General features: G+C 44.8%; 1 protein-coding gene across 3 annotated transcripts in view; it reads left to right on the top strand.

Moving 5' to 3' along the window:
• The window catches only part of MYO18B (myosin XVIIIB), a 297,367-nt gene that overhangs the window by 156,727 nt on the left and 127,979 nt on the right, over window positions 1-12,661 (top strand). For 2 of the 3 annotated variants that reach the window (XM_031656040.1, XM_031656038.1), the window contains exons 28-31: window positions 510-634; window positions 3,656-3,810; window positions 7,948-8,071; window positions 8,969-9,169. In XM_031656040.1, the coding sequence (XP_031511900.1) occupies window positions 510-634; window positions 3,656-3,810; window positions 7,948-8,071; window positions 8,969-9,169 (605 nt within the window). The remainder of the gene's footprint in view (window positions 1-509; window positions 635-3,655; window positions 3,811-7,947; window positions 8,072-8,968; window positions 9,170-12,661) is intronic. The other variant, XM_031656039.1, reaches the window with a different exon arrangement.

Here is a 12,661-nt window from a genome sequence, read left to right as displayed (position 1 = left end):
TGATTATATACTCTGTACAACCCAATAAATTTGGCTAGTAGGATGACTCTTTTTACCTGATTATTGTATTAGGTTCATTAAGCAATCCATGAGCTTGTATCAACATGTATGGGAATCTGCTTGTAGGGAACTCTTCCAGAGGGTGTGAAGGACTCACAGATGACTGAAACAGCTCCCTTGCCCTTAAGGATTATGAAATTTCCTTGGAAAAGGGAAGATATGAATGTACTTATAGAGACAACTAAACAGTATAAGGCAACCAACCTTAGAAGAATGAGCAGTCAAGAACTTTAGACAGTTGGAGGTGGTCAGGACAGGCTGCCTGAAAGAAGCGTTATTTAAAACTCAGAGTTAAAGCATAGTTTCTTGGTCCAAGGTTGAAGCTCAGGGGCTCTGTGTATATTGTGAAATGGCATGCCAAGAGCCAAGAAAGTGGAGGAGAGCCACTCTCACTCTTGCCTTACACTCATTTGGCCTCTTATCCTGGTCTCCCTGACTCCGTTAAACAGCAGACGAGTGGCAAATGCGCTTCGACTGTGCTCAGATGGAGAACGAGTTCCTCAGAAAGCGTCTGCAGCAATGCGAGGAGAGGCTGAACTTGGAGCTGACAGCCAGGAAAGAGCTGGAGCAAAAGGTAAGATGTGGGGGTAGTCTGGGCCACAGAAGTGTCAGAGAGTGGGCAGCCTCTCACCTCCACTGTGGGTGATCGAGGTACTAACTGACCCTGGGGAGGGAGGAAAAGGATACCAGCCACTTCAGGTTTCTCCATCTCCACTGTTATTAAAATGCTGGTCACTGGGAGACATGAAAAATATTGTCTGTACATGTGGATCTTCTATCCAGAGACTGCTCTGTGGTGTAAAGAACATGAATATTAACTCAGGATATCTGAGTTCCAGTTCCATTTCTACATGAACTCTGTGGAAGTCACTTTAACTCATGTTTCTTATCTATTACATAATTATCAGTGGTCTTAAAACTGTCACGTTTCCCTGTTGCCTCTATTCTAATCTGCTACCTTCATCTCTCATCCAGACCAAAGCAACAACCTCCTAGCTGTCCTCCTTGCCTCTGGCCTCTCCTCTCAACCACCTGCCACACTGCAGCCAAGGAATGTTTCAGAGTCTCTTTCAGATTGTTCTGTGATCATAAAGTATGCTGACTCTCATGGTGGATTTTTTTCCTTGCGTGTTTTGTAAATTTTGTTTTTGAGCTCATCTTCAACAGGTTTCTCTGCTCCTCCCACAGTAGTCCCAGGTGTTCTGCATTGTGGAATGTTTTTTTTTTTGTTTCTCTCCCAGTGAATTTTTGTATGTGTGTTTAGCTATTTTTTATCGTGAGTTAATCTTCAGCAGGAGATTTAATTTTTTTTTAACATTCTATTGATTTTGATGGGAGCCCTTTGATAACAGGGTCGTGGGTGTGTTCTGCTAGAAGAAACCCTTTTTCACTTTCTTTGGCAGCAGTCCCTGAGATAATGCTAAATTCTTGGTCTCAGATTTTTTGCAGCGTGTAAAAATTGTCAGTTGGATCTCTAAACCCACATGAGGCTTAGACCTGGGGTTTAAAATTCTTATAAGAGTACTTCTTCCCCCACCTAGATCCAGGGTGAAAGCAAGCTTTCTTACCACCTTCCAGGCCAGGATGTGGAGCTTTTATTTTCTCTTCTCACTGAGGTGCATGCAGTTCTTTGAGGGGTTTGTCAGTGCAACGGTCTTCATTCCAACTCTTCACCTTCCATGAGCCCAGAGCCTTGTCTTCTGTCTCTGTCTAGACATTGAAACACAAACCTCTATCCTAAAGGACATTTCTGGATTTATCAACTGTTCTTCCCACTCATCTTGGCCGCCATAATATTAGTATGCACCATTATTGTTAGGGCTTTGCATCCTCTGCATTTCTGATATCCTGAAATGTCCTTCTTTCTTGAAGGTGACATTACAAATCTAATGCAATCTTATCTATATATAATATAATCTTATCTAGCCTTTCTAGATGAATGTACAGATAGTTTGGTCTCTTTGCTTGTCTTCTGTGGCCTCCAACTATCCCTCATCTACATTCTAACCAGTTCACACTCCAACAAATTGTGTGCTAGTAAATGACTCCAGGAAAAAGAAAAAGCCCTGATTTGTAGCACTTGCCAATTTCCCTGGTGTAAATTCTCCCACCATGGCCAATTTCAAACTACCATTGTGATGTCACTAACATGGAATTTGAAAGGGATGCACAGAATTGGCTCTGTGCATCTCTTTCAAATTGGTACCAGCCGACTCCAGCACAGCATTGATTCCAGCCACACTCCGTTTTTTCTTTCTCCTTCCAAAAATGTCTGATTCTTTCTCACCTCTGGGACTTTGCATATGCTATTTCTTCTTCCCAGAGCAATCTTTCTTTTTCTCTCCTGCCTAGATATCTCCAACTATTCTTAAGATCTTAGCTTAAATGTCACTCTCTCCAGAAAGTCTTTGCTGACGCAGATTGAGTTGGGAGTCCCTGAGTTGTCTCCCAAAACATAGGCCTCATCATGCTGTACTGTAATTGCCTACGCACTTCATAGTCTCTCCCATTCGATATGAGAGCCATAGGGTGGAGGTTATATTTGTGTATCTATTCTATTCTCAACGTGAGCAAAAAGTATCATGTGATTGCCTTGCAGAGGTGGGCCTGGGTGAGATCACATGGGATTTTATAAACAATGGAAGTGACTCTTGATATCCTCTATGCTGGTGGTGATGGTTTTAGTGGTCACTTTCAAGATGAACATTGCATCGTGGTCCTCAAGAGACACTTGAACCATAGATAAACACAGATGGACAACTGCAGGAAAGCAGCCCAGTTCTTTAATAACAAATTACAAAGTTGAGTCAGTTTCCCTAGGGAAGGGGGATATTTATGATACATTAAAAAGTAATAAAACTGCAACCTTCTCTGAGCGGCAGAATATAAGAAAACATCCCATTTGCCTTCAAATACTGAATTTAGAATTACAGGCTTCATTAACTCAGAGTTTTGCTTATTTAAAGCAATTCTGTAATGAGGCCATTTCTTCAAAGCCAGTGTGCTGAGTTGCATGCTCTGCTCTTTCCCAGACCTAAACTAGGACATTTGGGAGAGTGTTTCCTGGAGGAAGATGCAAGAGTCTTTACGTTTGTTTGTTTAAGGCCGTGTGCATTCAGGTGTTAATTCAGTCCATGCAAAGTACCATTTGCTGCTTTAACCTTTAAGGCTTGTCACTTGGGATTCCAGGTCAGATTTTTTAGGTGTGTCATTTTGGCTGCTCTGTGGCTAATCCTCACATATCCCTTCCGATCGTGTCGGCTGGTGGGGATATGAGTTATCTGGTGGCTCAGGGGGTCATCAAGTTGAGGCAGGGTAGGTAAAGTCTGTGGGAGCATTGGCTGGAGATTTAAAGTAAAATCAACCTTAAGAGAGTGATGGAATTATCCCCACTTTACCTCTGAGCAAACTGAGGCTCGGAAAAGTAGCATCCTGGAGGTGGCCCAGGAGGAAGGTAGTCAAGACAGGGTCTCCCCATTCCAGCATCTGCTGTTTTCTCATTACACACCTTGGAAATAGCAACTCCTTGAAATACAAAGTAAAAAGCGCATTCCATGCCTACAGAGCCAGGTAATTCATTCTATTACTCTTACAGCTCGGGGAGCTGCGAAGTGCTTATGATGGGGCCAAGAAGATGGCTCACCAACTGAAGAGGAAGTGCCACCATCTTACCTGTGACCTGGAGGACACCCGCGTCCTGCTAGAGAACCAACAAAGTCGAAACCATGAGCTGGAGAAGAAGCAGAAGAAGTGAGTTGCATCCCTCACCATCACCTGGGCTGCCAGGGTGGGCTACATTGGAGCTGGGGTCTTCTCGGGTATCCAGGTTCTCCTTCTAACTCCCTCACTTCAACTCTCTTGTTTTGCTCTAATCTTCCTCCCTGTCCCCTCACACCTTATTCCTGTACGGGTCTCCCAAGAATCCAGCAAGAAATGATTCTTTTCTCTTAGCCAGCCTCAGCTATGTTGCCAATTGACCGTGTGACCTTGGGGAGCTTTCTTTGCCCTTCTGGGCCTTAACATCCCCATTTGTCGAGCGAAGGGTTTATTGCGGAGGGTCAAGACAGCATGGTGATTTGGAGCCCAGGTATTGATACTAAAGTCATCTCATTCAAGTCCTGAAGGTGCCTCTTTCTAGATGTGTGACCTTGAGCAGGTCATTCAGCCCTTCCCAGCCAAATTCCTTACCCGTAGGCTGGGGATAAGATCGCCCCCTTGTGGTGAGGACTAAATGATGCAGTCAGTACATCTAAGTGGACTGATCCTGGTTCCTATTTCCATTGGTGAAAATTGGGCTAGAGAATAAGGAGGAGGCCAAAATATGGCCTTCTCATTTAGGATTTGGACTCTCAGATCATATGAGCCATTCTGGCAGAGACTGGGCCTTGTGCACCAGCAAGATGCTAATCTTGAATCTGCGCAGTGTGGTTCCCATACTTGCGTTCCCATTGGGTTGCTGTTACAACGGAGTGATGGTGGAGCCTGGATTTGTACCCAGATTCGCACACTCATAGGCTTCTTCATGCAAAACCTCAGAACCTGTGATGCTTGGACACCTTGGCTGTGTCTGAAGTTCTCCAGCTCACTTGGTGAGGGTAAAGGTATACAGGGGTCCTGTTTTGAGCCAGCCAAGACCTAATGGAGATGTCATAGAAGGCAAATAGGTGGGAAGCAGCCTCTTTTAGAAGGCCCATGACAAAATACAGACAAATGTTCCTGCGTGAGCCAAGACGTGATTTTGTGGAAACTGCCTCCTTTCCAAGAAGTAGGAAGCAGAATTATATTTCCATGGAGGTGGCATAGATTTTGAACTTGATCTGCATTAAATATCATTTCTCTTATTTATCTTTCAGCTTTCCTGAGCTGGCTTCTTCATCTGAAAAAGGTCTTTGGGGGATCGTTAGCTTGCTCTCCACCCCCAAAATAAGAAAGGCTTATTTTGTGTTTATTGATATATCACTCTGTTCCCCTTGCCACCTCCCCATGGGTGCTCTGGCTGAACCCTACCCTTGCAGTAGGGAAAATGGCTTGGCTCCATCTTGGCCACCTGCTGTGTGACCTTGGCAAATAACACCATCTCTCTGGGCCAGAGAGCGACTGATGTTTCAGATGAGTCCTTGGACTTAACAGGTCATCTGATCTTGAAGAATGGGTCTGACATATACTCCTGTCTGTGAAACAAGAGGTTTGGATTCCATCATTCCCCAGGTTTCTCCCCGCTGTAACCCTCTTGGCCCCTAACTATGGGTTCTACTCCTGTTCTGAAAGGCCTAACAGAGGGTTTCAGCTCTCTGATGAGGAAGGGGCCAGCCTCTGGAATTTGCACAGCCAGAAAATTCCATCTTTCTGGTCTTTCCTTTTCTCTTTGGACGGAATCCCTCATTACAGGGACTTATGAATCTCCCCAGGATACCCCCCCAAGGAAATTTCCTATTTCTTCATATTTGCATGTCCTCCTCTCAAAACTTAGCTTTCTTGTGATGCCCTCTGCTCTGTTACCATCTCTTGGCAGAAGCTAATTTATGTTTTGATGCCAACTGCAGATAGCAGGCATTACCTTTCCAGGTAGATTAGCGTTTACGTCTCAGTCTAACTGTGGAAGTTTGGGCAGAATGATTATGGTGAAGGAAAAATCTAGAAGTCAGTAAATACTTCCTTGCATCTCTCAATGCTTAATCGAAATGTAGATGCAGCTGCCTCTTGAGTTTGCTGGGCCCAGGACAGAGGGATGTCTCCCCATTGGTAGAGTTCTCTGTTTGCCACTTTGGCTTCTAAGTTCAGAGTGGCCTGGAATGGTTTCATTTTGGTTGGATTGTTTGTGGCATGATTACCCTATGGGTCACAAAGCTTGGTTCTGAGGGCTGATGAAACCCCAGGTAAGCCCTGGCTAGACTCACTGGCTCCCACACTCAAGGGAGGCTGGACCCAAGGCCCTTTCTTAGCAGGGTGAAGGTTGTGTGCAAATCTCTCTGGCCTCAGGTGATTGGCTGGTCACTGTGAGCTGTTTGGTAGGAGTTGGGGTCTGTAGTAGCTACTCTTTGGCATCAAGTGGCCTGTTAAGTCAAGGACTCCTCTGCACCATCAGTTACTGTCTGGCCCCCACTGTCTTCCCTCACCTGTCCCAGGAACGGACAGGTAGATGGGAGACTAGCTAAGACACTAGGGAAGCTGAGCCCAAATCCACTTCCACCACTTTGGAATTTGGGGCCGAATCACTCCTCCTCTCTGAACTTCAGTTTCCTCCTCGGTGAATGGATTGAATGACATGTTTCTTGCTGAATTGTTGTAAGAACGACATGGATCCCAGCCCAGGATCTGGCACATTGGGACGGCTGGATCATCACGCTCATCACAATGCTTCCATTCAGAGGCAGCAAATAGTGCCCTTTGGATGATGTCACCAACAGCCAATCAGAAAGCTCCTGAGCTGTTCCAACAGGAGGGCTCCCTTATGATTGGGTCTCTCAGGAGTCTGAGACTTTGAGTGATAGTCTAATATTAAGGAACATTGGATAATCTTATAACAAGGGAGACTTTCTTGCCACCAAAGGCCAAACCCCATGCCCACTTCTGCCATATCAAGATCTCTGGAGCAATGGGACTTCCTGTTTGGGCCAAGGGCAAGTGACTCAAAGTCACACCTTACTGAGGCTTGGCAAGGGCTTCTCTATTGGTTTCCTCATCTGTGATACTGCCAGGAGGCTGAGACAACTGAACAGAGTGACATAACATCCAGGAAGTGCTTCTCACCCAGTGGTCATCACAGAAGGGCAGGAGGGCCCCTAACAAGGCGTTAATTCCCTGGATGACATTCAGTAGGACTGACTAGTCTTTGTGTTTTCTGCTTGAGAAACAAATGAGGACAAGAATGTATAAATGTCCATCATTTTATCAATAATCAGCATGCTTTAGTGTGGCATAGGAGAGTATAAGCCAGACAATATGTTAAAATGTGAAATGTAGAATATCCTCATTCTACTTACATCCATTTGTTTGCTCACTGGTTAGGAAATAGTGGATGTCAAATGGGACCTGATAGATTTAAGGGGCCTTGACATAGACTGGCAGACCAGGTAGATCAGGTTTTTTGTTTTGTTTTGTTTTGTTTTTCTGAGACAAGGTCTTGCTCTGTCACTCAGGCTGGAGTGCAGTGGCACAATCATGGCTCACTGCAGCCTTGACCTCCTGGGCTCAAGTGATCCTCCCACTTCAGCCTCCAGAGTAGTTGGGATTACAAGTGCATGCCACGATGCCCAGGTAATTTTAAACTTAAAATTTTTTTAATTTTAAAATTTTAAAAATAGAGATGGGGTCTCACTTTGTTGACCAGGCTGGTCTTTAACTCCTGGCCCCAAGTGATCCTCCTACCTCGGCCTCTCAAAATGTTGGGATTACAAGCGTGAGCCACCGTGCCTGGCCAGTTTTAAAAATATATCCTTTATATCTGTATATAATTTTATTCTATTTTCATTTTTGTCCATGTATTTTTATTAGATTTTAGGGTTAGCATTTAGATTAGCGTTTTAGTAGGGAGCTGATGAGGGCAGCAGAAGTTTCAGTCTAACGGTGGAAATTCAGTCAGAATGACTCTGGCGAGGGAGAAATCTAGAATAATAAGTTCAAGTATTTTTGTGGCAACTCTATCTAAACCCTAAAAATTGCTCTGTGATTTTTCAGATTCCCATCCTACATCCACAGCCTTATGTAAAAGCATTGAGAAAAATTTCCAACTCCTCATTCTTTTTTTCTCTTTCTTCTTCCTTTCGCTCTCTTTCTCATGGTTCTTGGGAATCTAGTAGCCTCTCTGCAGCCCCTCCCTGCCCCTGCCTCAATCACTCCCCTACCCACCTGCCTACAGAGCCCTGACGCATGTTCTGCTTTGGACAGGTTTGACCTGCAGCTGGCCCAGGCCCTAGGTGAGTCTGTGTTTGAGAAGGGTCTCCGTGAGAAAGTGACCCAGGAGAACACCAGTGTCCGGTGGGAGCTAGGCCAGCTTCAGCAGCAGTTGAAGGTAAGGGATAGGGGACACAGAGCTGCCTTGGCTCTTGGTGGCTGAATCTCAGGAAACTCCAGCGTGCACCTGCTGCAAATGGTGACAGAGAGAAAACTTCACAAGGGTATCCTGGTCTGTCAAGCAGCTGGGTCCCAGTGTGTCTTAATAAAATAGCAAACAGTGGCTGGCAAATTGATAATCAGCCTTTATCTGAGCAATCTTGATGTCTTGATCTTGCTCCAGTTACCTGCACAGGTTCTGAGGTGCTTACCTGGGAGGTACGACAGGCTCAGCAGAGAATGAGTTAGCTATAACTTTGTCCAGGAGCAATGCCCTGGTCCATGCGGGCTCCAGTGCAGAGAGATTTTACTAAAATACAGCACGGGTGCCTCACTCAGCTGCTCCTCATCCTTTTGTGATTCTCTACTACTCGCAGGAGAACCTCTGGGCACTTTAGCCTGGTACTCAGCTCCTTCATGATCTAGCCAAGAGTTATTTGATCCTGGAGCTGACTTTCTAACCTGGAAGAGTCATTTCTGAGCACTTTGCCTCCCTGCTCCAACATCTCAATCCAGCCTCAGAAGGCACACAGGAAAGCTTTAACGATGTGCCTCCACTTCCCTTATAAATGGGGTCAACCCTTCTTGTAGGTGCTCTGAGATTGAACTCTAGGGACAGTCTACTCCAATCCCACCTCCCATCCCCAGCTCCATGCCTGTATGAGCAGTACTGAGAGCAGCCCTTGCTGGTGTCCCACAGGGGGCGCTGTGAGGGGCTGTGCGGTCCAGGTGGAGACGGCAGGCACTGGAAAGTGGAAAGCGCCACTCCAGCCCCAGTTGACTGTAGAGGTATCTCTGGAGGAGGAGGGAGACATACTCATGTGACTCCGGACCTCTGTCCTCTTTGTCTCTGTAGCAAAAGGAGCAGGAAGCCTCGCAGCTGAAGCAGGAGGTGGAGATGCTACAGGACCATAAACGGGAGCTGCTAGGGTCACCCTCTCTGGGGGAAAATTGCGTTGCTAGCTTGAAGGAGAGGCTCTGGAAGTTGGAATCCAGTGCCGTGGAGCAACAGAAAGTCCAGAGCCAGCAGGAAAACACCATCAAGCAGCTGGAGCAGGTAGGAAAGCCCTGTCCCAGGGCAACACCCTGTCCCATGTCTCCAATGCAGAGTGATGTTATTAAAATACGACATGGGTGCCTCACTTGACTGCTCCTCATCCTTCAGTGGCTCTCTTTTATCCTAGGGAACTTTTAAGCTCCTAAGTCTGACATTCAGATCCTTCCTGATCCAGTTTTCTCCTGCAAGGTTCAGTGTCACCTCCTCAGAGAAGCCTGCCTTAATCACCTTGCAAATAGCTCCTACTATGTTACATTCATTTCCTGTCTCCTTAGCTGGGTTGCTTTCCTTTGTGGTACCTGCCATCATATTAGATAGTATTTTTTAAAAGTTTGCTTTATGCCTTTCTCTCTCATTAGGATATAAGCTTCCTGAAGTCAAATTGTTTTTCTGTTTCTCTGGCTTCTTACTGTAATCCTAGAGCCTAGAATGAGGCCAGGTACATAGTTGATGCTCAATAAATAGCTGTTGACCAAATATCTAACCTTCATTGAGTACTGTCTGTGTACTAACCTCAGCCCTAAGCTCTCCCCACACATCTCATGAATCTCCCCAAGAACTTTATGTAGGGAGATCTTAGTATTATCCCCACTTTAGATGTGGAAGTTGAGACTCAGAGACATGGAGAAAGTGTCAAGGATGGGATTTGGAACCTATGCCATCTGACCCCACACCGCCTTGAATGTCTGCTATGTGCCAGGCATTGTACACAACTTCAAGGCAGATTGAAGTGCTACTCTTTGGGAAAAATAAAATAATAAAATAACAAAGGGAGTAAGACAAAAATATAAAATACTCTTGTACCAACACCCTCTGCAAAGTACCAGATGAATATTTTATTTGTCTGCTTGCTTATTTATATGCTCGTTTATTTACCTCATTCTATAAATAATTTGAGGCAGCTTACAAGGTATATGTATAATAGAATACAAAAATTATAAATAAAACAATCCAAACCAGAAAAGTACAAATTAAAATTGACACTAAGGGGGGGCGGTGGGGACAGCAAATTAATATGCAGATAAAGCAAAACAGATGGTCTTACACATGTAACAGTTTTAGCTCTACAATTCCTGGTGGTCGGAGAGAAACAGGAAATGTGAGTTACATGCCTGAGATAAACAAACAAACAAACAAACAAAATTTTTCTGGGGGAAGTAACGCTTTTTCTGATGCTTGGCTCTAAACGAATTTCTCTTGTGGGATTTTGTAAAAGGCAATTACTTTAAAGTGTTTTTTAAAAAAATGCTGGGGCCACCCTTATGCGAGAAAATGTGATCGGGTGTCGTGAATGTGTAAAGCAGATGAACTCCGAGCAGCTCTGTTGAACTGAAGTGGGGATGGGTGGGACAGGGGTTGGGGAGCCAGGTGTCAGCTCTTGCTTCTTGCTGACCACTACTCCATGAAGATGGAGCCTGGTGAGTATCAAGACATGTGGGTGATGGGTATGGGGGAACACGATCCGGAAAGTCTTGGATGCTCACTAAGGAGCGATAAGGAAGACAAGTCCTTTACTCAGTCAGCCTGTATTCATTAAGTACTTCCTCTGCATCACGCACTCTGTGGATGCTAAGGGTGCAGTTGCAAATAAGACAGACACAATCTCTGCCCTCCCAAAGTTTATAGTCATGCTTAGTGTTAGAGGAATGTTAAACTTGAAGATCTGGCCATGACAGCAGGGTTGAGGGAGAGATCAGGGAAAAATTCCTGGAGGAAGTGACGTTTACTGAAGCAGGAAGCTGGAGGATGAATGAGAATTGGCTGAATGAGAGAGTTCCGGGGAGAGGACCAGCCTGTGCAAAAGCCTGGAGACAGGATACCCGTAGGATATTCAAGGAGCTGTAATACGGGGTCTTTGAGGCAGCTTGTTGCCTATATGACCTTAGGCAACCCCTGTTTCCTCCAGACATCAGTCTCCTTGTCTGTACAATCAAATATGGAGCCTTATCTCTCCCCTAGCTTCCTGCCAGCCACAGCTATGAATCAGTGAAGGCTTGTGAAGAAGGTGGAATATCTGTGTAGGTCTTTAAAGGGCATGGATGACGGTGCAGTGCCATGTAGCAACCCAGTGTTCCTTGTGTTCCTTACATGAACAGGATCTTCCCAGAGCCAAGAATAAAACAAGCCCTCTTGAAAAACTGTGTTAACTCTTTAAGATACCACTGGGGAACCACTTGATGCTTGGAAGCAAAAAATATATTACCCTGGCCTCAGGGACCCAAAACTTAATGCAACTTCCTGAATTTCCATGCTCAGTTCACCCAGGAGGTGAGGCTGACTCAACACTTTTATCCGTCTTCAGCTTCACCCATAACCCCAGGCTGCATTGTGCCCTTGTAGACATCCAGTAGATATTTATTGATTATAATACAATACTTTTTCCAGGGAATTTTATGTTAACTCGTATAAGTTTGACATAAATGGTATTGCAGATGTCAAGAATATCCAAGAGGCTAGAAAAAATGAAAAAGAAATATTATAGTTGCTTGCTCAGGCTCCTTGGTTTTGGATTATCTTCCCATAACCCCTGTCATTTTAAAGGAAAAAAAGGCATGAAGTTGACATTTAAAGTGAGCCTACTTTATGCCAGGAACTGTAACAGGGCCTCTCACGTGCACTATCCTTTTTGCTCCTCACCACGGCATAGCAGGGAATATTATCGACGTTTTAAAAGACCCAGATTGTTTTTTCTGAGCTTAATTTCCATGTTGGGGACAGCACTTGTGAAGTTCCAAAAGCATGGTGAGAGGTGCTGGGACAGTAGAGTAAATGATCAGAAAGTTATAATTTCTACAAGGTAACCCATTGTATTAGTCTGTTTTCACACTGCTGTAAAGAACTGCCTGAGAGTGGGCAATTTATGCAAAAAAGAGGTTTAATTGACTCACAGTTCCACATGGCTGGGGAGGCCTCAGGAAATTTACAGTCATGGTGGAAGGGGAAACAGGCAAGTCTTACATGGTGGCCGGCAAGAGAGGGCGTGTGAATCAGGAACAGTCAAACCCTTATAAAACCATCACATCATGTGAAAACTCATTCACTATCGTGAGAAAAGCACAGGGGAAACCACCCCCTGTGATCCAATCACCTCCCACCAGGTCCTTCCCTTGACATGTGGGGATTATGGGAATTACAATTCAAAATGAGATTTGGGTGGGGACGCAGAGCAAAACCGTTTCACCCATCTACACTATTGAGTTCCAAATGCTTTTTCCAGGTCCAATAGCATTAAAGAGTATAGGTAGATAAAGGAAAGCTTCAAAGCTTTCTTGGACCCTGTACCCTGGGGATTCTACTCCAGTAGGTCTAGGGTGAAGCTCTGCAATTTGTATGTTTTAAAAATGTGTTTGTAATTCTAATGTGCCACAAAATTTGAGAAGCCAGGACTTGGGCCAATCTGTCCATCATGCAGATCAGGAAAGTATAAGTCTTGAACTAGACCTAGAACTCATGACTCTTTTGCCTTCCACTCTAGAATCCTTTATATGACTT

Source organism: Papio anubis, chromosome 16, assembly GCF_008728515.1.
Source record: "Papio anubis isolate 15944 chromosome 16, Panubis1.0, whole genome shotgun sequence".
NCBI classification, from domain to species: domain Eukaryota; kingdom Metazoa; phylum Chordata; class Mammalia; order Primates; family Cercopithecidae; genus Papio; species Papio anubis.
The sequence above is the reverse complement of the archived record's forward strand: the minus strand, read 5'-3'. Positions and strand labels throughout refer to the sequence as shown.